General features: G+C 40.1%; 2 protein-coding genes across 2 annotated transcripts in view; one reads left to right on the top strand and one right to left on the bottom strand.

The window, feature by feature from the left end:
• Positions 1-12,896, top strand: part of LOC107377779 (kinesin-like protein KIF3C) — a 14,118-nt gene extending 1,222 nt beyond the window's left edge. The window contains exons 2-8 of the mRNA XM_015947619.3: positions 1-582; positions 8,993-9,094; positions 9,169-9,291; positions 10,037-10,155; positions 10,502-10,618; positions 10,783-10,891; positions 12,284-12,896. The exon at positions 1-582 is cut by the window's left edge and continues 845 nt beyond it. Of these exons, the coding sequence (XP_015803105.3) occupies positions 1-582; positions 8,993-9,094; positions 9,169-9,291; positions 10,037-10,155; positions 10,502-10,618; positions 10,783-10,891; positions 12,284-12,433 (1,302 nt within the window). The 3' untranslated portion in view covers positions 12,434-12,896. The remainder of the gene's footprint in view (positions 583-8,992; positions 9,095-9,168; positions 9,292-10,036; positions 10,156-10,501; positions 10,619-10,782; positions 10,892-12,283) is intronic.
• A 2,956-nt stretch (positions 12,897-15,852) lies between these two features.
• On the bottom strand, positions 15,853-19,888 carry LOC107377778 (toll-like receptor 5). Its single transcript, XM_015947618.3, has 2 exons — positions 19,720-19,888; positions 15,853-18,144 (listed from the first exon to the last, which is right to left on the bottom strand). The coding sequence occupies exons 1-2, from the start codon at positions 19,771-19,773 to the stop codon at positions 16,174-16,176; spliced, it is 2,025 nt and encodes a 674-aa protein (XP_015803104.1). The 5' UTR covers positions 19,774-19,888; the 3' UTR covers positions 15,853-16,173.
• Between the last annotated feature and the right edge of the window lie 2,558 nt (positions 19,889-22,446).

Below are 22,446 nucleotides of genomic sequence, written 5' to 3'. Positions count from 1 at the left end.
CTGTCTGCTCTGGGGAATGTCATCTCAGCACTAGCAGATGGACGAAGTGGCCACGTACCATACCGGGACTCCAAGCTGACGCGCTTGTTGCAGGACTCTTTGGGTGGGAACGCTAAGACTGTCATGGTTGCTACTCTTGGCCCAGCCTCCCTACATTACGATGAAACCCTCACCACCCTTCGCTACGCCAACCGTGCTAAAAACATCCAGAACCAGCCCCGAGTCAACGAGGACCCCAAAGATGCTCTGCTCCGCGAGTTCCAGAAGGAGATTGCGCGCCTCAGAGCCCAACTCAACCACAGGAGGTGGAGGAGTAAACAGAAGAAGGACCAGCTGGAGGGCGAGGGCTGGGAAAGAGATGGAGACGAAGAGACGGAAGGTGAGGAGGAGGAGGTGGAGAAGGAGGCAGAGGAGTACATGAAGATGGAGGAACAGCGGTTGGAGAAGGAGAAGGAGGCCATAAGGGAGGATCAATCCATGTTGGCTGAGGAGAAGCAGAGGCTACTGGGAGAGAAGGAGAAGATGATGGGTGATCTGAGGAAGCAGCAGGAAGCTGCTGAGCAACTGACCGCCAAGTACAAGGTGAGTCCATCTTTCTTTTTCTATTCCTTTTATTCTGACCAAGTTCAGCCCTTGACTGGCTGAGTTGAGGAATTTCCACTAGAATTCCTTCCCACTTTTCTTTTGGAAGAAGTATTTCCCTAGCTGTTCTTTTTCCAGCGTCTGATTGGAAATCAGGAAAGCGCGATGCAGTTTAAAATGTCACAATACTGTTGCACGGTGAGCAATCAGACTGAGTCAGAGCCACGTTAATCATTTGCTCTGGTTCATGGGCACATCGCATCAATAAGTCACTCATGCAGAATGACTGACTGTGTCACTGGACTTTATAATCCTGCCGCTTCAACACGGGATGTTGCCGGATCGGCTTACTGATGGGCCCGAGGCCCTGAAGCCAAGTGATGAGAGGAGGGAGAAGATATTTTCATTGTGTTCGTATTCGGGTTTTACTGCTTTTCAAAAGTTCTCCCAACCCCTGAGTGTCTCTAAACACAAAATGTACTGCAGTGATTCTAAAATTCACACAAACGAAATACCAGCAATATAGCTCCTCTAAATCTGAGAACATGGTCTTGATTCGGAAAAGGGTAGAATGCCTTCTCCGGGTCAGGGATGAGGTCCTGCCCCAAGTGGAGAAGTTTAAGTATCTCGGGGTCTTGTTCACGATTGCCGGAAAACTGGAGCGTGAGATCGATAGGCGGATTGGTGCTGTGTCTGCAGTGATGTGGGCGTTGTACCGGTCTGTCGTGGTGAAGAGAGAGCCGAGTCAGAAGACGAAGCTCTTGATTTACCGGTCGATCTACGTTCCTACCATCACCTATGGTCATGAGCTTTGGGTAGTGACCGAAAGAACGAGATCGCGGATACAAGCGGCCGAAATGAGTTTTCTCCAAAGAGTGGCTGGGCTCTCCCTTAGAGATAGGGTGAGAAGCTCGGTCGTCCGGGAGGGGCTCGGAGTAGACCCGCTGCTCCTCCACATCGAGAGGAGCCAGTTGAAGTGGCTTGGGGATCTAGTCAGGATGCCTCCTGGATTTCTCCCTGGTGAGGTTATCTGGGCACGTCCAACCAGGAGAAGGCCTTAAGGTAGACCCGGGACACGTTGGAGGGACTACGTCTCTCACCTGGCCAGGGAACACCTTGGGATTCCTCCGGAGGAGCTGGCCCAAGTTGCTGGGGAGAGGGAAGTCTGGGCCTCTCGACTTAGGCTGCTTTCCCAGCGACCTGACTCTGGATGAGCTGATGAAAATGGATGGATGGATTGCATAAAGCACCAAAAACTGTTTATAAAATGTGTTTTGTGTGTAGCATCAATTTCTGCATTATATTTGTGATTCTAGTGCTTTATTGTCTATTACTGTGACATAACCTAACTGATCTGGTCAGTCAGTGTGCTATATCCGTACATAAGTGTGCAAAATAAATACATTAAACTACAGGACGTGTCTGAAAGCTTACGTATACACTTAATACCATTGTAAAATTGCAAATTCATGTATCATAAATCAAAGTTTTCATATAAAATCCCTGAAATTTGCAATAGATAAAACAAAAGTGTTAGGGCATTTTGTTGAACATTTGGTGTATGTGAAAAGTCCCCTAAATCTGATCTAATTCTCCCCCAACCAGCTTGTTTTCCTTCGACTTCAGCTTTCAACTGCTCATATTTCCTCCTGTCACATTGTACCCTGAGGACCAGGCCGGGGCGTTATTATGTTTCAGTGAAAATGTGTTTAAAATGTTCAGAGGCTATTTGGATCATTTCTGCGCGTCTCACTGGGCAGCCGCAGAGCAGTGACAGTCAGAAAGGGCCTTCAGGGTGGGAGATGATTAGGGAGCAGAAGTATTTCCTGGCTTTGATGTAGCCGTTTCTGTAATTGGTTTAGGAGGAAAGCTGTCTGACATGTTTGTCATGCAACGTGGATGCTTAAACGTTTGTTTCTAGATGCTAAAACTGGTCAACTTGATTTGCCTTATTCCTCAGTCTTTGGGTGACTATTTTGACCATGCCTATTTTAGCTAAATATCTGCAAAACTGAGTTGTCTTTTAGATTAATCTGTTTTCTAAGGTTACTTAGCGATGGCGCCCTTCGCAAATTAGGCTGTCTCCAAAAGGTAATCGATTAGGTTCATGAGCTATTTTGCTAACAAACACACAATTGCCTGTAACGTTAGTGCCTCCCGCGTTTGGTGGTGGGAGATAAATTTAAAGCTTTTGAAAAGGTCACAGGGCAGCTTTGTGAAATCAAGTTCCAAAAAAGGAATCCGTAAATGCAGCATTTGGTGAAGATTTAAGTCCACAAAACTGACTTTAAACTTTCAACCAGTGGGCTCTTCTGCCCTACTGGTTGAAAGTGGAATAACAACTGTTGCAAACAACCCTGCTGTAGCCTTCTGTAGCTAGCGCTAACAGTAAGCTAGCACTAACATGAGCCAACTAATACTAAAATAAACCACTAAGTAAAAAAATATCCACACTGTTGGACAAAAATGTTATTACTTGGCTCCGCCATGATGGCAACAGAAAAGCAGACGCCTGCTTTTTCTTGTTCTTGTGCTTTTTATTGACGATCAGCGAACTGAAAAAGCTAACTGCTAGCATAACGACTAACAATATGAAACTAGTCAAGTTTCTAACTCAGCAATCACTGAAATCTTTAGCTTAAAGTTAAAAAAACTATTTAGTGTTACTTCAACAACCCTTTCAGCCTGATTTACCTGACAGGGTTTATTTCTGGAGCAAACGTTATTTTTGGTAAGTTTTTGGATATAACACCTTTACTTACTAATAAAGGTAAGTTTTTCCTGATATCAATAAGCAGCATATTGTTGTACTGCTCTGAGCCACAGCATTCAGCTAGCACAAAAGCCTGGACGAAACGAGGGGGAAAAAATCCTCAAAACTCATCTGAACTCAGAAATCAGTGCACGAGCTCACCATTGCTCAGTGTTAGTTCACACTAGTAATGAAATATCATCTACATGGAAATATTTTACTTCCAGACCCTTAATAGTTCAAGTTGATCAGAAATAAATAAAACAAGGTATTCTGTGAGAAGTATGGCTGAACAAAAATCAAATATCAATATCGACACTCAAAACCAGAATCGGTGCATCTCAAATGAAAGTTGATTCATCAGTATAAGGAAACTTGTAGGAATGAGTCTAGCTAATGTTCAGAGCGTCATGTCGAGCAGTATCTTCTCATCAGGAGCCTCTCTGACCCCCTCGTATGCGTACTATTCTTAGATGAACTTTTCTGGGTCACAACTGTTTCATTGCTTTTCAGCTAATGTCAACACAGAATAGTGATTCTTCCCTATTAGAGGTTTCAAGTTCTAAAAGGTCGGGAATATTGAGCTAAAAAAATTAAAATCACAAATTCTAAATGGAAATTAGCCATTTTTAAATTTTGTGTAATCTCACGCAGAATTTTGTGTGCTCTCTTTGACTTTTCTAAGTGACTCAGCTTCTCAGCCATCGTGCGACTCAATGTCTGTAAAGCTGACTGATCTGGAGCTGTTTTGTGTAAATCTACAGGGGGAAAACACATCTGCGTCAAGCTGCCCAGATGAACTTGAAGTTTTTATCTACAGATAATTTAAATAGAAGGTGTAAACTTGTCTGGAACAGTTTTTGTGGACATTTGATCCATAAGACGGTTGGAAACATGGCTTTTCCATTATGGCTTTTTATTTTGGAGGAAATCTGTGTTAACAGCATTAGCCAATCAGAAAGCGGGATAAACCACAATGACCATTACAGCACAGGAAGTGCTTTACAAACATGTTCATGCACACATATGGATCTTTCCAGCTTGCTAGGTGATTTTTTTACAGTCTACAGTCGCTGCATAGAATAATGGTACTTCCTGTTTATACAGCTGACTTCCTGTTAAATTAGAGGAGCTGGGCGTTGGAGGTTGTTGAGCTCATTTCTGCTCTCCATCTCTTAGCACACAGAGCTGCACCTCTGAAATATTGATGACTAAACTCTGTGTGTCCATGTTACTTTGGATAAGGAGAGATGAAGGAATCTGCACGTGAGCATCAAATACTGAACTTATGTTAGTGGTTCAAGAAGCGAACATTGATTTTCATCTCATATATGGTTTATTTTGGTGATTTTCATGTCTCCAACGCATTGTCTTGAGCAAACGCTGACCTTACCGCGGCCATCTTTTGTGGTGATTATTTGTTGCGTTGGTGGAAAATAAAACGGCACAGAGCAGAATTTCACCTCCAAGTATTTTAAAATTGATGAGATGATGTTTTAAATTCTTGTTAAAGACACGCATCATGTAAATAAAGTCAAAGTTTGAGAAGCACTAATATGACTATTGGCTGATCAGAAACAAAAGTTATAGATCTGATGTTCTGAATGTGACGTTTAGTGGATCTCCTTCAGGTGACTGATGCTGTGAGTAAACGGGCCTCTAGTCCAGGTTGCTCAGGTGGCTTCGCATCGATCTCGACAAACCGAGATATCCTGACCTTTGATCTTCTCTTTTACTTCCTCATCCTTTCCTTCTCAGACTCAGTTTCTTCCCAGCGAGCATTCCTTCTGAGCTGAGTATTAGAGACCTGTAGTCGTCACACGATATTTTTAGCCCGATATCTCCCTGCAGGATCCGACCTTGCTGATGCGGATGAAGAGGCTCGCTCAGTGTGCAACACATCCCATTCTCTTCACTTTCCCATCAGGAAGCAGATCAGTTACCGCTAATAGAATTTGAGCGTTCACTTATGGGTAGATTATGTGTCCGCAAGCGAGTGTGCAGCTTGTGCGCGCGCATACTCACACACACACACACACACACACACACACACACACACACACACACACACACACACACACACACACACACACACACACACACACATGAACTTATACCTACAAGTTTGAGCTGATCTGTCAGAGCTAACTAGGTTTTTATTCGAGTGAAAAAATACAAATTTAGTTTGTTAAAATCTGTAAAACATCTGAATTTGAGTTGTTTTTTTAGAAAGTGATGTTTTACAGTTCAACCAATATGGGTCATGGTTTTTTGGAGGTCTTTTGTCCATCTGAAAATAAAAATACAAAAAATTATTTTGTTTAATGTTGATATCAAATGCAAGGCCCCTAAGTTATTTTGAAAATGGCAAATATGGTCTGATTTATTGGTGCTTTGGTCCATTTTATTGTAGCCTTGCATGTCAGTGAAAATCAAATGTATTGCCTCAATTTGAATGAAAGGTAGATTTGTCTGGGGAAACAAAAGCTCTTATAAAAAAATAAAATTAAAACAGCAGCGTGACCAGGTGGGGCACTTATTTCTGCATGGGTGGCATCTATGGTCATACCTCACAAAATCATTCTTTTTTCCAGTGTAGTGAGTTTGTGAGCTTCTTCTTCTTCTAGCTGTTTTGTGGTGCTTAACAAGCTGCTTCTCGGTGCATTACCACCACTAACTGGAGTGAAGTGAAACTGAGACGGGTATTCTGAATACTATTTATGCCAGTATCAAAAAATATTAAAGAATAAAAATAATACAGGAATGTTCTGAAGGCCTGGGGCTGGAAATCAATGTTAAAGGTACATACACCTACTGTTTTGGGGTTAATAAACTCAGTGGGGTGGCACCTGGGGTGGCCAATCATATTTCAAGGGGGGCATGTGCCACCCCAGGCCACGCCCTCGACACGGCCCTGAACTAAAAGTATCTATTTACCAGACTCGTGAGAGATGCAGCAGCTTCTTGAGCTCTAATGGAGAATCCATTTGTTCTCATCAACAAAAACCAACAACTTAAAAGAAATACACACAAACAATAGCTTAGTTCAGTTTGTTTTCAACGTACACGATAAACAGTTGACCAGAAACTCTGTCCTACTGAAGAAGATGGTGACTGCTGTTTAAAGGTAATGGTTCTGAGATCTCCCTTTCATTCAGGCAGAAAGTTGAGCAACCTCACAGCAAGGCTCATGAACTCTGACCCTTAATCGGTCTTCTATCTGAATCTGTCAGCAATATCGGGGAGAAAAAATCTAATTTTACATATATGACTCTTGGATTATTATTATGAATTAAGGTTTGTATGTTTTATTTCTTAGAATTAAATCTTTTCATCTAAGAAAACTCAGGTTTTTCTGCTGTCAGCTCAGCGTTTGCAGCCATTGCTTCACTCTAATTGGATGTTGGTGCAAACAAAGGAGAATGCGAAGCAAAGATGGAATTTGTCACAGTTTCATGACCTCAGCGAGGATCACAGAGGATCCTTTCAAAGTAGAACAAATCCAGAATTCCAGTTTAGTTTCCCAAAAGTTTAGCTTCCTGCATCCTAAACTCCTGTGTGAGCAAAATAACTGACATGAGAGACGAGCGGGGAAAATCCCTGACATGAATCATCCCTTTAATGAAGCACACACACACACACACACACACACACACACACACACACACACACACACACACACACACACACACACACACACACACACACACACACACACACACACACACACACTCACACACACACACACACACACACACACACACACACACACACACACACACACACACACACACACAATGGCATCTTAAAACAAAGAGGCTTTCTGTGCTGCGTTGTCTCTGAGGGACCCCACTGTACTCTGCCGCAGTTTAGAATGTGTGTTTTTGTGTTTAGGGGCACTGTGTGTGTGTGTGTGTGTGTGTGTGTGTGTGTGTGTGTGTAAATGCTGGAGAATATCTTGGCTGCACATATTTGACAAACACACACTATCTTTGTGTTTTAGGTCCTGGAATGAAGCCAGTCCAAAATATCAGAGTCTCTGTTTATAAGTGTGTGTGTGTGTGTGTGTGTGTGTGTGTGTGTGTGTGTGTGTGTGTGTGTGTGTGTGTGTGTGTGTGTGTGTGTGTGTGTGAGTGAGAGAGAGAGAGAGAGAGAGAGAGAGAGAGAGAGAGAATTACGCTTACGCTCACCTTTTATCCCCCCAGTGACAAGTAGGGGGGGGGGGTCGCCTACTTCTTATCTATCAGTTGAACGTCCAACTGGTCAGTGAGCGGTTGTCATGAAAACTTTTCTGTTGATCGTCGTTATCGTTACTTTAAACCCTTTAATATAACAGAAGCCGATTCATTTATCCCAACCTATGTATTTTAACCACAAATAAAAAACAAATAAGACGATTCAGAATGGTTTGTTGGAAGACGCGTCACAGCCTGGCCCACTCACCCACAGCAGCGTTTTCAATGGAAAGAAGCCGCTACACTAATGAAATTAGGTTTTATTCTGAGAAAGCAGACTGATTCATTAGATTTTGACCTACTTTCCAACCTGAGTCTCTGGGAAGTTTCAGCAAAGCTCAGCTCACCTAGCCTGGCAAGCCAGACTTTGCAAAGCAAGAATTTGGTCTAGTTCACTAGGCTACAGCTCACCGTCATGTTTTGTCATCATGATGATTTTTAATCTGCTAGCTCTCTGTGTCTGTCTGCCTCATCAGCACAAAGTATTTGCTGACTGCAGCTTCAACGTTCACAAAGACTCACGTTAAACATCCACATCAACTCCATTTGACCTCAAGAAGCTTCAAAAGAAAGTTAGCGTCCAGAATAAATAATAATAAAAGCAACTTTTGTTGTTGTTGGTGGGGGGAAAACTCCAATAACTTATCTATATTGTGACAAACAGTCAAGATGACTAAACCTTCATTATTTGAGTAAAGATTTTAGAGGCTTGGCATTTTATTAAATACATTTTAAACATTTTCATCTTTTTTCATTTTAATTCATCTTTTGTTTTAAAAATTATGTAGTTAACTTATTTTATTTTCTAATATTTGAATGTTCAGCTTGATTATTATTTTCATTCTTGAAATTTTTTAAATGTCATACATTTATATCAAACCACTTCTGGCCTAAAAGCAGAAAGGGAGCATCAGGATTAGTACTTTCATCAGAAACCTGCCATATCTAGTCTTATACATGTTTACTGCCCCCCGGTGGAGGATCTCCAGATAGCAAGGGCTAATTTGATCTCTTTATTGCTGTTTTAATATTATGGAATTAAACAAATCATTATATGGTTTTTAATGTTAATGATAAACATAAATAGTTTGGTTTAATGTTTCTTTTTACCTTCTAAAACTACAAAGATTAGATGTGCATAAAAAATATGAACAAGCAGCAATACAATTAATAATTTTATTAGGTCAGTGAATGCACCATCAAGTAGGGCTAATTTAAGTGCTAAGTGATGCTAGCAAAACATTTGTGCTTGCTTTCAGGAGCATGATTTTTTTAGGTTTCTTTTTTTCATTAAAACAATTGGAAAAAGTGATATCAGCAGAAGAAAGTTGTACTACTAAACCAAGATGTGCACTGATGATGTGCGATTAGTCTTGGATCTCACGTTCCTTTGCATTCATTCAGATTCTGTTTGGTTTCCCAGGCGATGGAGAGCAAGCTGCTGGTCGGAGGGAAGAACATCATTGATCACACCAACGAGCAGCAGAAGATGCTGGAGATAAAGAGGCAGGAGATTGCTGAGCAGGTGTGCAACCTTCACATGAACTTTAAGAATCTTACATGTTTGTTTTTCTCAGTGTGTTTTTGTTCTGGTTCCAGACTCGGGGTGAGAGGGAGATGCAGCAGCAGATGTTGGTCCAGGATGAAGAGACGCTGGAGCTGAAGGAGACTTTCACTTCTCTGCAACAGGAAGTCGAGGCCAAAACCAAGAAGCTAAAGAAGGTGAAACATTCTCTTAAGTACATCGTTAGTTGCTCCAACTTACATGAGTGAGAATGTCCCCTTCGTCCCCTTTGACCTCTGACCTGGATCCCATCAACCTCAGACACATGATGTGTCTGATCCCCCCCCCCCCCCCCCCTTTCCTCCATCGTGGAGCTTCTCCTTCCTTTTCATGCTTTTTCCACACAAACACTCAGAAGCTTCAAGCCTCCACAAGCATTTTAACAAACACCAAACAGGCTATTAGGTGCAGGTAAATGCGCCCCTTCTAATGTTTTCCTATAATGCCTTGCCTCGGAGAAAAAAGGAGAATGACAGCAACCTTTTCAATTTTTTTGTTATTTTTTTAGTTTAGCTAGTGAAGCATCTAAAAATCTATTTGCATTGCCTGATATTCAGATAAATAAAAATAAATTAAAATGAAGGGCAGTGTCATAGTTTAGGCCTTCTAAGCCAAAATGAAAGAACAGAGGAATGAGAGCCGGATCCTGAGCACTGCTGTGCTCCTATTGGCTGGCCCGCTCTCCACACACTAGTGCTTCCAGTGCTGTTCCTAAGGGCAACCAGTTTGCAGCAAGCTGGGCACCAGTTCATCACTCAGACTGCACAGCTTTCAGCCCACTGCCCCCCCCCTCTTCTCTCTCTATCTCTCTCTCTCTCTCTCTCTCTCTCTCTCTCTCTCTCTCTCTCTCTCTCTCTCTGCCTCTCTCTCTCTCATCTCTGTTTATGAATTTTCTCCTCGTAGCTGTACACCAAGCTCCAGTGCATCAAGGCGGAGATCAAAGACGTGAACGACGAGCACGTGAGGAGCCGGCAGGAGCTGGAGCAAACTCAGAACGAGCTTACCAGAGAGCTAAAGCTCAAGTGAGTCCAGAAACCTCCTGAAGAGCATCATGTATGAGTCTGATTCAGAGGAGAAGCTGATGACAAAAAGACACAAAATATAAAATAGGAGCATCAGCATGAAGTCATTCTGAATTTTCTGCATAAACACATCCAAATTCTGCACAATTTAGCAGCATTTTTTTCAATAAAAACCGAAGCTTTAGCTAATCTAATTTAAATGATTTATAAAGAGAAATCATCTGTTTCATTCCTAAATCTGGGAGAATGAACACATGCCTGCAGCTGGTAAACATTACAGATATCTTTGTATGAACCGTTCTGCCTTTACAATGTTTAAATGACCCGTTCTGTCATGCACCTGCAGGTATTTGATCATAGAGAACTTCATTCCTCCAGAGGAGAAGAACAAAATCATGAACAGGCTGACGTTTGACCCAGAGGAGGATCAATGGAAGTTGAAGTCTCTTGTTCCTGCTGAAAGGTCAGAAGTGGTTTGGATTTTTTTTTTCCATTTGAGTCACAAGATGAAATCTTTTCTTTTGATCGTTCATCGATGCGTCAGTCGTCACCACGGCTGCTCCGGCTTTGGTGCATTCGCATGCTTCTGGATCTTTGACTTTTCTTTGTCCTCCTGCTTTCTAACAGTGAATCCTTACAGATGAAGAAAAGGCCAGTGTCTGCAGTCGGGTACAAACGACCCATCAGCCAGCACGCCAGGGCTGCCATAGCAACGGGACATCATTCCAGATACAGGGTGAGTGTGTGGGTGATTGGATTGGTTAATCTGTTTATACCTAGAGTGTGGAACACTTGTTTCCAGAAGGCTGCATTTAAATATTTACATGCAATCAAAGAGCTTTTAAAGGTGTGGAACACTGAAAACCCATTTTTTAGTTATTATTTCTGATTATAATCATCACTCTGAGTTTTTCATGCAGGCTGAACATGAAAATAGTCTCCTACACCCATATCCTGCATTAGCTTCTGATAGAAAACAGACGGTGAAACTCTAGGATTAGACAATCCTGACAGATCTACGTCACACTGTCACTTAACATTCTTGGACTCACCCATCTTGACTCACGACGGGGAAGGCTGTTGTTGGTTTAGCGTCCAGGAAACAGCAGAGAACAACACGGCTAGTAGAAGCTAACTGTTAGCGTTAACAACCCCACCACACGGCAGAAACTCCTCCAGGTTTGTGTTATTTGTGAAGATGAAACATCAACGTAGTCAGTGGTAGAGTAGCTTTGTTGTTATCCAATCCAGGGCGAGATGTCCAAATATCAGGAAATAAGCCGTCTGAAGCTCAGCTGGGATGTGGGTAATGTTGAGTTCCTGGAAATGGTGCGCTGATGCTTTTTTTCCCACTTGTACGACTTGCAAGGCATTCATTCTTATTATTGATCACTGCAAATTTATTGATTAAACAAGTGCTCCACATCTTTAGGGGTTTCAAGAGAGTTTTGAAAATACTTCTAGGGTTTTCCCTTTTTTTCCCGCATTATTTCCAACTGTAGCACAGTTAGCTCTACCTTATCGCTTTCATTCATTATTGTAAATGAATATTATAAAATATAAATAAGTCCTAATATAAATAAGTTCTAATAATGTGAGGTATTTATGTTTAATATTCAAAAATCACCATATTTCTCAGAATTTTTTTTTATTTTTCAGTTAAGTTTTTCAGTGTTTTCTCTGTATTTTTCAGTAAAATATAGGGAATAAAATTAGCCAGCTTTTGTTTGCTGAATTTTTTTCACTCGAGTGTAAACATACAATCATGTGGGGATACTATCTTGTTAAACAATATTTGGACACTTTTAGGTTTTCCAAAACATAAATTAATTCAATTTAATCTAAAATTTATGATGGGAAATTGTGGATTTATAGTTGTTTTGGTCAAATTAAATTCCTTTTCAGTCTCACTTGATGTGACTCAATCCTGCACAATGTCCGAATGTCAACTAATAGTACGTTTATATTACAGCTCAATTTCTGTAAAACTGACCAAGTCGGAGCCGTTTAGCTGTGGCAGCCATCTTGAATACTGACATATTAGTGAGAATTAAACACCTGAATAGGAAACCCCTTTTTTCCATACAATGAGGTGAATGTGTGAATAACTAAATGTTCTTGTGCTCAGGCTGAGAACATCATGTTTCTGGAGCTGGACGGGACTCTTCCAAGCACCTCCTCGGTGGATCGGTCCTCAGACTCAGAAATGAACCAAAGTCGATCTCTGGATGATTCTCCAACCAAGGACAAAGGCGTCCGCAAGTCTCGCGCTTTGTGAGCCTGAATTCTGCACAAAGTCTGCTGACTCGTGAGGAGATGCGCGACGTGGAAATGATCTTCTAACAGGAAGCTAGATGACCCGATGAACCTCAGAAACTGTTTTGTTTTTGTTTTTTGAGTGACCACCTTCCTTTCCTCTCCTGCATGTTTGAATCCAAACAGATTTGGATCATCCTTTAAAAGACTGTTAAATATCGGTGTAGAGTATTTCTGAGACGGTTTGGTCTGTTTTATGTCTCAAAGTAGAACTTTAAAGAACAACTAGACAGTTGCTGTATGTGTTGGCTTTTGACAAAAATCACCCAGTTAAAAAAAAAGAAAAGGTTGTTGTTTGCTGTTGTGGTCACATGACTTTAGTACTTGAATGATGACCTTTGTCACCTCTGTTCATTCCTCTGTCCTTTTAAAGTGTCTCATTTAACGGAAATGTCTTTAAATAAATTAATTAAACTAAATAATTATTTGGTTCTCCAAAACTAATTCTTTATCACTTTAGTTAATGTCCAGGTGGAGTGTCAGGATTAGTACCTTCATCAGAAAACTACCATATACAGTTCTTTATGTGTCTACTGCCCCCTGGTGGAGCCCCTAAAGATGCTGTAAACCCTTCAAAATTTTGAGTTGATAAACTGAAGTTTTCAGAAATTTCATTCCTTTTTAAATTCTAGTTAAACATTTGGATTCAAGTTTAATGAAAATGGCACATTTTTAGTTACAGTTGTAGTTAAGAGTGAAAAATGAAGAATGTTTTATTACTGTTACATTTTTAAAACTCATCCTTCATATGAGGAACACTAAACTTTATTGAAGTAACACTAGAAAGCTTTTTTAAATTTTAAGCTAGAGCTTTAACTTTCATCTCAGTGACTGTTGAGTTACAGACTTGACTAGTTTAATATTTGACACCACTCTGCAGGCCTTTGCTGACCAAAAACCACACTCCTCTAGTTTTGTGGAGCAGTGTTCTATGGGGAGCACTATGGTGAAACTAGAGTGAACATCAACGTGGCCTGCGCTAGTCTGAGGGCGCTAAAGGAGGCTACAAAATCATGGACTGATAGTGACCTGGCTTTTTGCTATTGGACTTGGTAGTAGTAATATTTTTTTGCAACAGTGTGGAAAATTTTACTTTGTGGTTTATTTTAGTATTAGTTGGCTCATGTTATCCAGCACTCGTTATTTAGCTGCAGCCGGGTTGTTTACGACAGTTGTAATTCCACTTTTAACCAGTAGGGCAGAGGGGCAGGAAACTGCTCACTGTTACTTTAAATTTTCCACAAACACTTTTTCACATTAGAAATTCATGGATTCACTCAGCCTTCTCAAGTTTTCATCTGTCGTCTGTGGCCAGAGCTTCGTCTTCACAGTAGCTGCTGTAAACCATCATGTTCGTGCAGAATAACAAAATTCTCCTTCATTGACCTACATAATTTATGTTGAGGGACCTGTACTGACACTTGCATTAAATATTACATTTTCTTATGCAAACTTCCCAAAAATCAATTATTGCAAAGATAAAATGATATTTCACATCTTTCAATGTTTAACTCTAAAATCTTGTAAAAAATAGGTTAATGTGTTTTTATAGCATCATTTTAGATCTTAGTTAAGATCTGAGTAAAATGGTAATGACACCAGATCTGAAACAGATTTAGTTTCAATAAACTACTAAAGGAGATTAAAGAATTATTAAAATATTCTCTAGAATTATAATAAATTGATGATCTCAAACACTAAAAAAAATCCTAAACTACTATTCCTGTGCATTGAGAGACCAATTTAAATTGTTATTCAATAAGTTTATTTGTGACTTTATTTAAAAAAAACAGAATAATGCTTAAAAATATTTTTAATACAGTTTTTCTTCACATATTTAGCCTAATAACATGTTTATAGATAGTATCATGTTAGGAGTGCACTGACCCAGGTCCATCAGGCCAGACTAAACACACATTTTGAGTTATTGCTGAAGCTTTTGGTTGCATAGTCGAAGCCTGAAGTTAAAGATGGCCGCTACAAATGAAGGTGAGCTGCTACCTGATGTGTGATGTCACTGGGTTCAGCGCTGACGGGAGGTTAAAGAGGGCAAACGGTGAGATGGGGGGTTGTTAAGGCTGACTAATCGTCTCTGTATTATTAATGAATAGATCTGGTTGCTGCTCAACCCCCCACTAGGTGTTTAACTGCTGTAACTGAGCAGCTCACAGTTTCACTCGTGATATGTGCTTTAAACCAATTCGCTGATCATTTATTTTGAAATGTGCATAAGAAAGTTTATTTCACTTCTGGAAAATGTTGTTGGTCCTGAATTGTTCTGATGAAATAGAGCTTTGGTTTGGTCTGTTTAGGAGTTCAAATTTTCATATTTTATGGAATAATCAACTGTGTGACGTTTGTTGTGGCAAAATGCACAAAAATGACCCATCAATGATAAAAAGAGTTACCGAAAAGACACTTTGTGTGATGCAATTACCAATAAATTATGCATTTGATTGCATTTCAGTTTAATTCTTACTCTTTTTGGATTTCAGTCATCGGCATGAGCCCATATCGACCCAATTTGTTATAATGAACTCATCTCAAATGCTCTACATGTCAACAAACTGCATCTGAAGCTAAAATAGGTTACTGGACCCTTTAGAGATTGTGAACTTGCATCATTAAATTGGAGTTCTAAAGATAAGGTGCCTGTCAATAGAAAATGCAAAAAAAAAAAAAAAAAAAGATTGTGTGTGTGTGTGTGTGTGTGTGTGTGTGTGTGTGTGTGTGTGTGTGTGTGTGTGTGTGTGTGTGTGTGTGTGTGTAGCTGTGGGGGTAGGGAGGAGGACAGATGTGAGGATTCAAAGTCGATCAGGAAGTGGGGAATGGATGGAGGAGGTGGATTCGGAGCCTGTTTCCATGGTAACCAACCAATAGAGGGAGCTGGAGCGTGGATGGGGTTGACAGAGGGGGTTGGTCATGTGAATACGAGTAAGAAGCACGGTGGTCCATATCTAAGCTCAAGACTGGTTTAAAAAAATAAACCAGTAAAGACACAACAACAACTTCCTGCTGTCATGAATCATTATTTTTTATTTGTTATTTATCATATATTTATGTTTCACACCTGGAATGTTATTAGTTTAGACTTTTTCATTCATTCTTTCTCTTTTAACTGTTATTTTTATATATCTTTCTTCAGATTTTTCTCTGCATTCTTTAAAATTTCTGTGTCATGTGTCATGGAGCTCCGCCTGCTGGTGGTAGGAGAAACTTACATAAGACTTGTTTTAAAACTAGGAAAATAATAAAATGAAAATGCATCGAAGTTTAGTTCCTGGAACAATTTTTAAAATTTGAAGTGGCAATTTTGTTTCGTTTTAAAATAATCTTTTTGATATTCGTCAGAAAAAAAACTTAGACTCTTTCAGGCACAAACTTGTTTAATAATTTTTTATTGCTCACAAGAAACAATATAAAACATTAAATAATAATAATAGTTTCATGTCAATCTATTTGTAAAAGAAAGACTTTAAGATCAATGAAAACACATTTTATATCATAAAATGCATTATTAATTTATATTTAGTGATTTAATAAAAGTTCTGAGAATAAAAATTAAAGTTTTCTTCCTCACCTCATTTTCTCAGATTTAATTCAATTCAATTCAAAAATACTTTATTAATCCCAGAAGGAAATTGATTGCTATAGTAGCTCAGAATAATAATAATAATCAAGTCGTCAAAGAGTTATTGTATATTACAATGGCTGTTGGCAGGAAGGATCTCCAGTAATTTGAGAATTAATATAATTTCTCCCACTTTTATTTAATTTCAACTGCTTTTTCACCTGCACTGAGTAATTTACCAGCACCTCATTATGCAATCCACGAGGAAACTCACACCTGAACTTAGACACAGGACTCAAGAACGTCACGTTGGTGTTCTCCATCCAAGTCAGGAAGCTAATCAGATCAGCGTCACAGCGGAATCTGTTCAGGGAGAGGTCCAAGAAGCTGAGAGAGCTGAACGCAGCGGGATTTGGGGAGGCTATGAAGTTGTTGGACAGGTTGAGGAGTTTCAGACTGACAGGTAAAACATCAGACTCAATGTACGTCAAGGCGTTGGATGAGAGGTCCATCCTCTCCACCGAGACAAGGCCCTTAAAGACACCTTGGGGGAGAGACTGGAGCCCATTGGAGCTCAAGTTAAGACTGGTCACGTTCCCAAATCTGTCAAACAGATTTAGACATTTCTTCTGACCCCAAACCGACTGCAGAAAGATGCTGTGAAGATCCAGATCTTTGACGGTATTTGGAGCAACACCACTGCTGAGCCAACTACACGTAGCTGAGTTACCTCCATAGGAAAGAAACTGGAGGTTTTTCAGATCCTTTATAAGCGTGTCCACAATCCCAAGATTAGTTAATCTGTTGTTCTGGAGGCTCAGGAAGGCCACGTTGGGAGCAAACTGACCAACAATATTCACAGAGTAGCCCTCCAGCTTGTTGCCATTCAACATGAGGCGATCCAAACTCGGCAGAGTTGCAGGACGATGCAAATGTTGCAGAGAGTTGTCTGTCAGATGTAAGGATTTCAGGTTGGGGAGTCCGTGGAATGCACCAAAAGCCAAAATGCCGATGTGGTTGTGACTCAAATCCAAAACCTGCAGGTTTGTCAGAGAATCAAAGGTGTAGGCATGGATTTCCCCGAGGAGGTTGTGGGACAGGTTGAGCATTTTTAAACTACCCTCTAGGCCTTGAAAGGCCTTCTTGTGTATGTGATTAACTGGGTTGTGAGAAAGATTAATAGCTGTGATTTCTGTCAGCGGACTAAAAACCCCAGGATGCAACGCAAATATGTTGTTCCGAGATAAATCCAAAGAGAGGACCGAGCTGTTCCTCAAGCCTTCAAATGTGGTGCTGTCCGGATCAGGGAGATTACTGAATGAAAACCCTTTCCCCACGTGCCCCGAGAGTTTTAGATGAGATATCTTTGTTCCTTCGATGGCTTTGAAAAACATCTTCAACTGATGCAAGCCGAGCCCATTGAGGGACAAATCAAGGGTCTCAAACGATATTCCTCGGAAAGGATTTCCACACTTCTGCCAGTCAAATTCGCTACGTAGCATGTCTCTGAGATTAACAGATTGCAGGTTGAAGTCTGTAAAGTGTTTCCCCTTAAAACCGACCAGATCAGGCTCACAAATTTGGTCAATTTGGTTCAGCTGGAGGTTCAAGTGAGTCAGATTAGTCATGTTTGCAAAAAACGTCGATGGCTGGAGTCGTTTTATCTTGTTACCATAGAGGTTCAGGGTCTGCAAAGATGAAAGCGGATCCAGATATTTGTCTGCCAGAATGGAGTCGTTGAGAGAAGAGTGATACAGCTGAAGATTCTGCAAACTGGAGAGTCCAGCAAAGGCCAGTGGTTCTAGCTGAAGATGGGAGTTGAAGCCAAGATCCAGCTTCCTCAGATGTTTCTGTTTGCTGAAAGCGTTGTTCCTGATCACAAGAGGCACCAGCTGGTGTCCGAGGTCCAGCTCCTGGAGCTGCTCCAGGCCAGACAGCGTGGTGGCATTGATCTCACGGAAACGGTTCACCCCCAAATACAAGTGGGTGATGTCAGGGGGAAGAGGAGGAATCGCTTTGAGGGTCATCATGTCACAGTGAGCGACCTGGCCTTGAATCACGCACGCTCGGCCTCGGACTCGACCATGGACTCGACCTGCCATCTGCATGTGGAGATGTAAAGAAGAGATTTGTATGAGAAAGACTTCGTTCATTTATACTCAAGACTACTGTGCTAAGTGGGAAATATAAAAAAGAAAAACTTACAATTTTAGTAAAAAAAGAAGAAATGAACATACCCAATTGAAAACTGACATTACTAAAAAAGAGGAATTATTGAAAACTAAAATCAAATTTCTTTTTACTTACTGTAAACCCAAAAGTTCAAATAATCAAATATATTGAGTAGATGAAACTCATAAAATAAAAACAAATGTTTTTAGAACTCAAATGTGTTGAGTTATTTCAACCTTTTCCTTGTTTTAAGTACAAGAACTCAAATGTTTTAATTAATCTGAACCATTTATTTTTTAAGTAATCATAACTTTAAATTAATCAATAAAGAACAACTTAACTTTAATGAGTAAACTAATAAAATACTGATTTATTATTTTCTGTTTCTATAACATTCCATTCATCTTTACATCAACCCTAAAGTGTGTCTGATAAACAGACTTGTATTTTTTTTTAATATTTGTGGATTTATCACTGTAAACCCGAATAAGTTCCCAGAACTCAAAAATTTTGAGTGTCAATTGCCTCAATTTTTTTTTTGAGTTTTGATACTGAAAATTTTAAGTTTTCATAAGTAAAATTTCTTAATAAATGTTACTCATACATTTGAAGTTTATTAAATAAAAATTGCTCATCCAATCAACTCAAAATATTTTAGTTACCAGGAAAAACAACCATGAACTAGCAATTTAGGTGGATTTCAGGAACAATAAAAAACTAGTGGGCACATTGCATTGTGGGTAGTCATTTCAGTTATTTTGCTCTATTTTGTAGTGTTTATGCATGTTTATTGTGGAGGATTGTTGTTCTCAGTTATTATTTCATTCAGTGTTGCAAATGTGGTGTTACTTTTTGTATCATGTTGGCCCCATAAGTGAGGAGGTTGGTCAAAGTAATGCTGTGCCGCTTAGCTGTCCCATTGTTATTAATCCTGTGGTTTTTCATACCAGATGCTCTTGACTTGACTTTGAGTGTTCAACTTTCATTGACTGTTAGCATCTATGGGTGTGTGAGTTATGATCTGGTATACTGCCTTCACCAGCCTACCACATTATCATTTTTAAGTAAATTCAACTTATTTGGGTTAAGGTTTAATAGGTCCATTTAGAGTTAATATAAGTTATAATATTTAAGTTAGTAAAAACATGTAATAAAGTTCAAATAAAATTAAATATGCAAGTTCAGTGAAATTAAACTTGGAAGTTGCTTAAGTGCTAAGTTATAGGTTGGAGGTAGTTAAATGCTTAAATTTTATTCAGGTCATATTTTTAAAGTTATGTTAAACTTGTAGTTTTTAGATAAGTTAACTTAAACATTATTAGGTAATCGGTTTCCTCATTCATTTTGAGTTCAGTGAACTTATTCGGGGTTACAGTGCTGTGTTGCAGTTTTTGGCATCTCATAATGACATAAATATTTGAAAATATAAAAACACTAACTGATGACATAACAAAGAAAAAATGAGTAAAATAAGATTAAAAACCAAAATTGTGTTATTAACATACCAGCAGGAAAACACAGACCGTTACAGTCTGAAGGCTGATTGTCCACATCTTCATTCTGCTTAAAAACACGCACACTCAAAACATCCACTGTAATGTCCTTCAGTCAGTCAGAATTAGTTTGGGCTCCAATGTTTGATCGTCCTGCACAGACGTTCTGCAAGCCGAGTTTTTATCTGCTCAGGGTTCACCCTGAGCAGAAATTCCCCCCCTACTCAAAGTCCAGATTTGCAAAAGACTGGAGAGAACCATTGCATGTTTAAGGCAACTAGCGGTATTGCATAAGTTGTTTTTGCAATAAAAAAACTCCCATTGTTGGGTTTAAGTTATGCAAGACATATTTTTTAATATACTGTGTGCAACATTAAATAGGACCAAAGCTTTTAAAATGAAATGTCTTGCATAGCTTTCATACTCTGGAACAGTAAAAAGTAAATGCTAATTCTACAAAACAAAACAAAATTCTAATGAAAACAAAAGCTGTTTATTTTTGCTCATCGTTGATATTTGGTGCGTTTTTGACTTGAAGAGCAAACTAGAGTCAATCGTTTATGAGAAGTGTTTTCAGAGTTTCCTACAGTAGTTTGTTCCTATTTATGTTAGCCTATTTCCTGCTCTGTAGTACACTATGAAAATCTGGTAGAGCTAGACTGTTTTATGTTTCTGTGGGATTTCAACAATTAGTAAATAACATGTACATAAATAAATATGTTACAATTTAAATTGACTACAAAAATCCTTTTAATGCTCAAATATACATTTCATTAGGTTCAGATCATTTTAGCCTAACTGAACACTACAATAAAGAGGTGTTTGTGAGTTTTTGTCTAGTTAAATCACAGAGCTGGTGAATTTCACAACTATTGGACAATTACAGGAGGAAAAGGGACAGATGTGTCTGACTTTGGTGCCTGGGACCCTAAAGCTGGAGAAAGCTGTTAACTCCTCAGGCAAAAGCTTCAAATTCAATTCAATTGAAAAATACTTTAATCCCAGAGGGAAATTGATCCCAAAATGTTGTAATTCATCTTTGTGATATTTCTAATTATATATAATTGTTTTAGGAAGGACCTTGGTTATTGCTGGTGATTTGATTAACTGTAAGATGTGAGACCTCTTTTTTGACACTTGTAGACTTGTAGGAAAAAGCTTCTTTTTTTTTAAATATTTGTTATTAGTGCTCAGTAAAAAACAGTCACTTGTGGAATTTCATCTGGCATTTAAATAATTAAACGTTACTTATTTATTTTATGTTTATTTAGCCAGGAAGGAAATCCCATTGCATTGAGATTAAAAACCTCTTTTTCAAGGGAGGCCTGGAGATTTGCAGTAGATAGTTGTAGGATAATTACATTTATGGGGCAGGAGGTGGAGTGAGTTGTCCAATAATTGGAAGGTTGCAGGTTCGATCCCAGCTCCCAACAGAGAATTTTGCTGTAGTTGTCATGGTTTGGGGCAAGAGACTAACCCAAGATATGCAGAATCAGTACAGGACAACGGTTGAAGGAAAAATAATCTTTTATTAAAGGAGAACGTTAACTAAGGGCGCACTGGAAGTCCAGCGGGTGAAGGAACGGGAAGGCAGCGTCTAGAAGGGAGAACAACAGAGGTGAGTCCTGGGACATGTAGTCCGAAAGGGGAATAATGAGTGGGGACTCACGGAGGTCGAGGAGACTAGGTGAATAAGGGGAGGTAGTGAGCCGGGGGTTTGTCCAAGAGGGAGGTTCGGAGCTGGAGAGGGAGCGGAGGGTTGATGGAGAGTGAGCCGGTCCAGACGGGTGGATGGCTGAATGAAGAAGAGGAGCTGGTGTGGAGTCCTATGGATTCAGCGTGGGGTTTCCTGATGCGAAGCAAGACCTGAGGTAGGTTGTTCAAAAACATCCAAGAGTTACGAGAGTTCCAAAAAGTCACACAATACACTGGGAGACCTAGAGATGAGTACAAGTGGCTAGAAACTACTAGTCAGTAGCAATCATCCGGCGTCGAGTAGTATTCACCATCCTCCTTAAGTATCCAACTCGCTGATTAGCTGACGAGATGCAGCTGCCGCTCCCTCTCCTGCAAGCAGAACACTCAGAGATGATGAAGATGGGAAGAGTACTCACCCCGGCTCATGACAGTAGTGTCCTTGGGCATGACACTTACCCCTCCCTGCCTGCTGGTGGTGGTCAGAGGGACTGATGGCACCTGTGCTTGGAAGCCTCACCTCTGTCAGTGTGCCCCGAGGCAGCTGTGGCTCATCACCATCAGCATGTGAATGAATCATACACTGTAGTGTAAAGCACTTTGGAGTCTTCTGACTTTAAAATGTGCTATACAAGTGCGCCCGCCGCTGTCAGCTGATGTGCTGCTCGTTCTACGATGAGGGAAGGACAGCCAGATCCCACGCAGAAACGCCTTCTGTCCCAATGACAGCTCGACCCTCCGCGCTTCTTCCAGACGCGCCGTTGAAGTGCGCGGTTCCTCCCGTGATCAGGAAACAGCTAATCCAATTACGTCTCTGCTGCCTTGATTGCAGAGGACGCCAACCTTCCTTCGCCGACGGGACAGTTTTTTACCTTGAAGTGTAGCGCCAGTGCCCTATACACTGGCACTACCTGGTAGCTGTTGCGGGTGGTCTTTACGTGTGCTTAAAGAAATACAGCTTGAGTTTATTTCCGATGTTGTTTATTATGTTGTCTTGTTCCAGAATGTCCAGGATCCATTTACAGCAGTAAAATTGGTTTGCAG

The sequence above is a fragment of the Nothobranchius furzeri genome, chromosome 2, assembly GCF_043380555.1.
Source record: "Nothobranchius furzeri strain GRZ-AD chromosome 2, NfurGRZ-RIMD1, whole genome shotgun sequence".
Taxonomy (NCBI): Eukaryota; Metazoa; Chordata; class Actinopteri; order Cyprinodontiformes; family Nothobranchiidae; genus Nothobranchius; species Nothobranchius furzeri.
The sequence above is the reverse complement of the archived record's forward strand: the minus strand, read 5'-3'. Positions and strand labels throughout refer to the sequence as shown.

What these genes read in the sequence shown, in the direction of transcription:
- LOC107377778 (XM_015947618.3), bottom strand. Translation starts at nt 19,773, where the DNA reads ATGAAGATGTGGACAATCAGCCTTCAGACTGTAACGGTCTGTGTTTTC. An exon ending in CGGTCTGTGTTTTCCTGCTG is followed by an intron (nt 18,145 to 19,719) that starts GTATGTTAATAA and finishes CTCCACATGCAG; the next exon opens with ATGGCAGGTCGAGTCCATGG.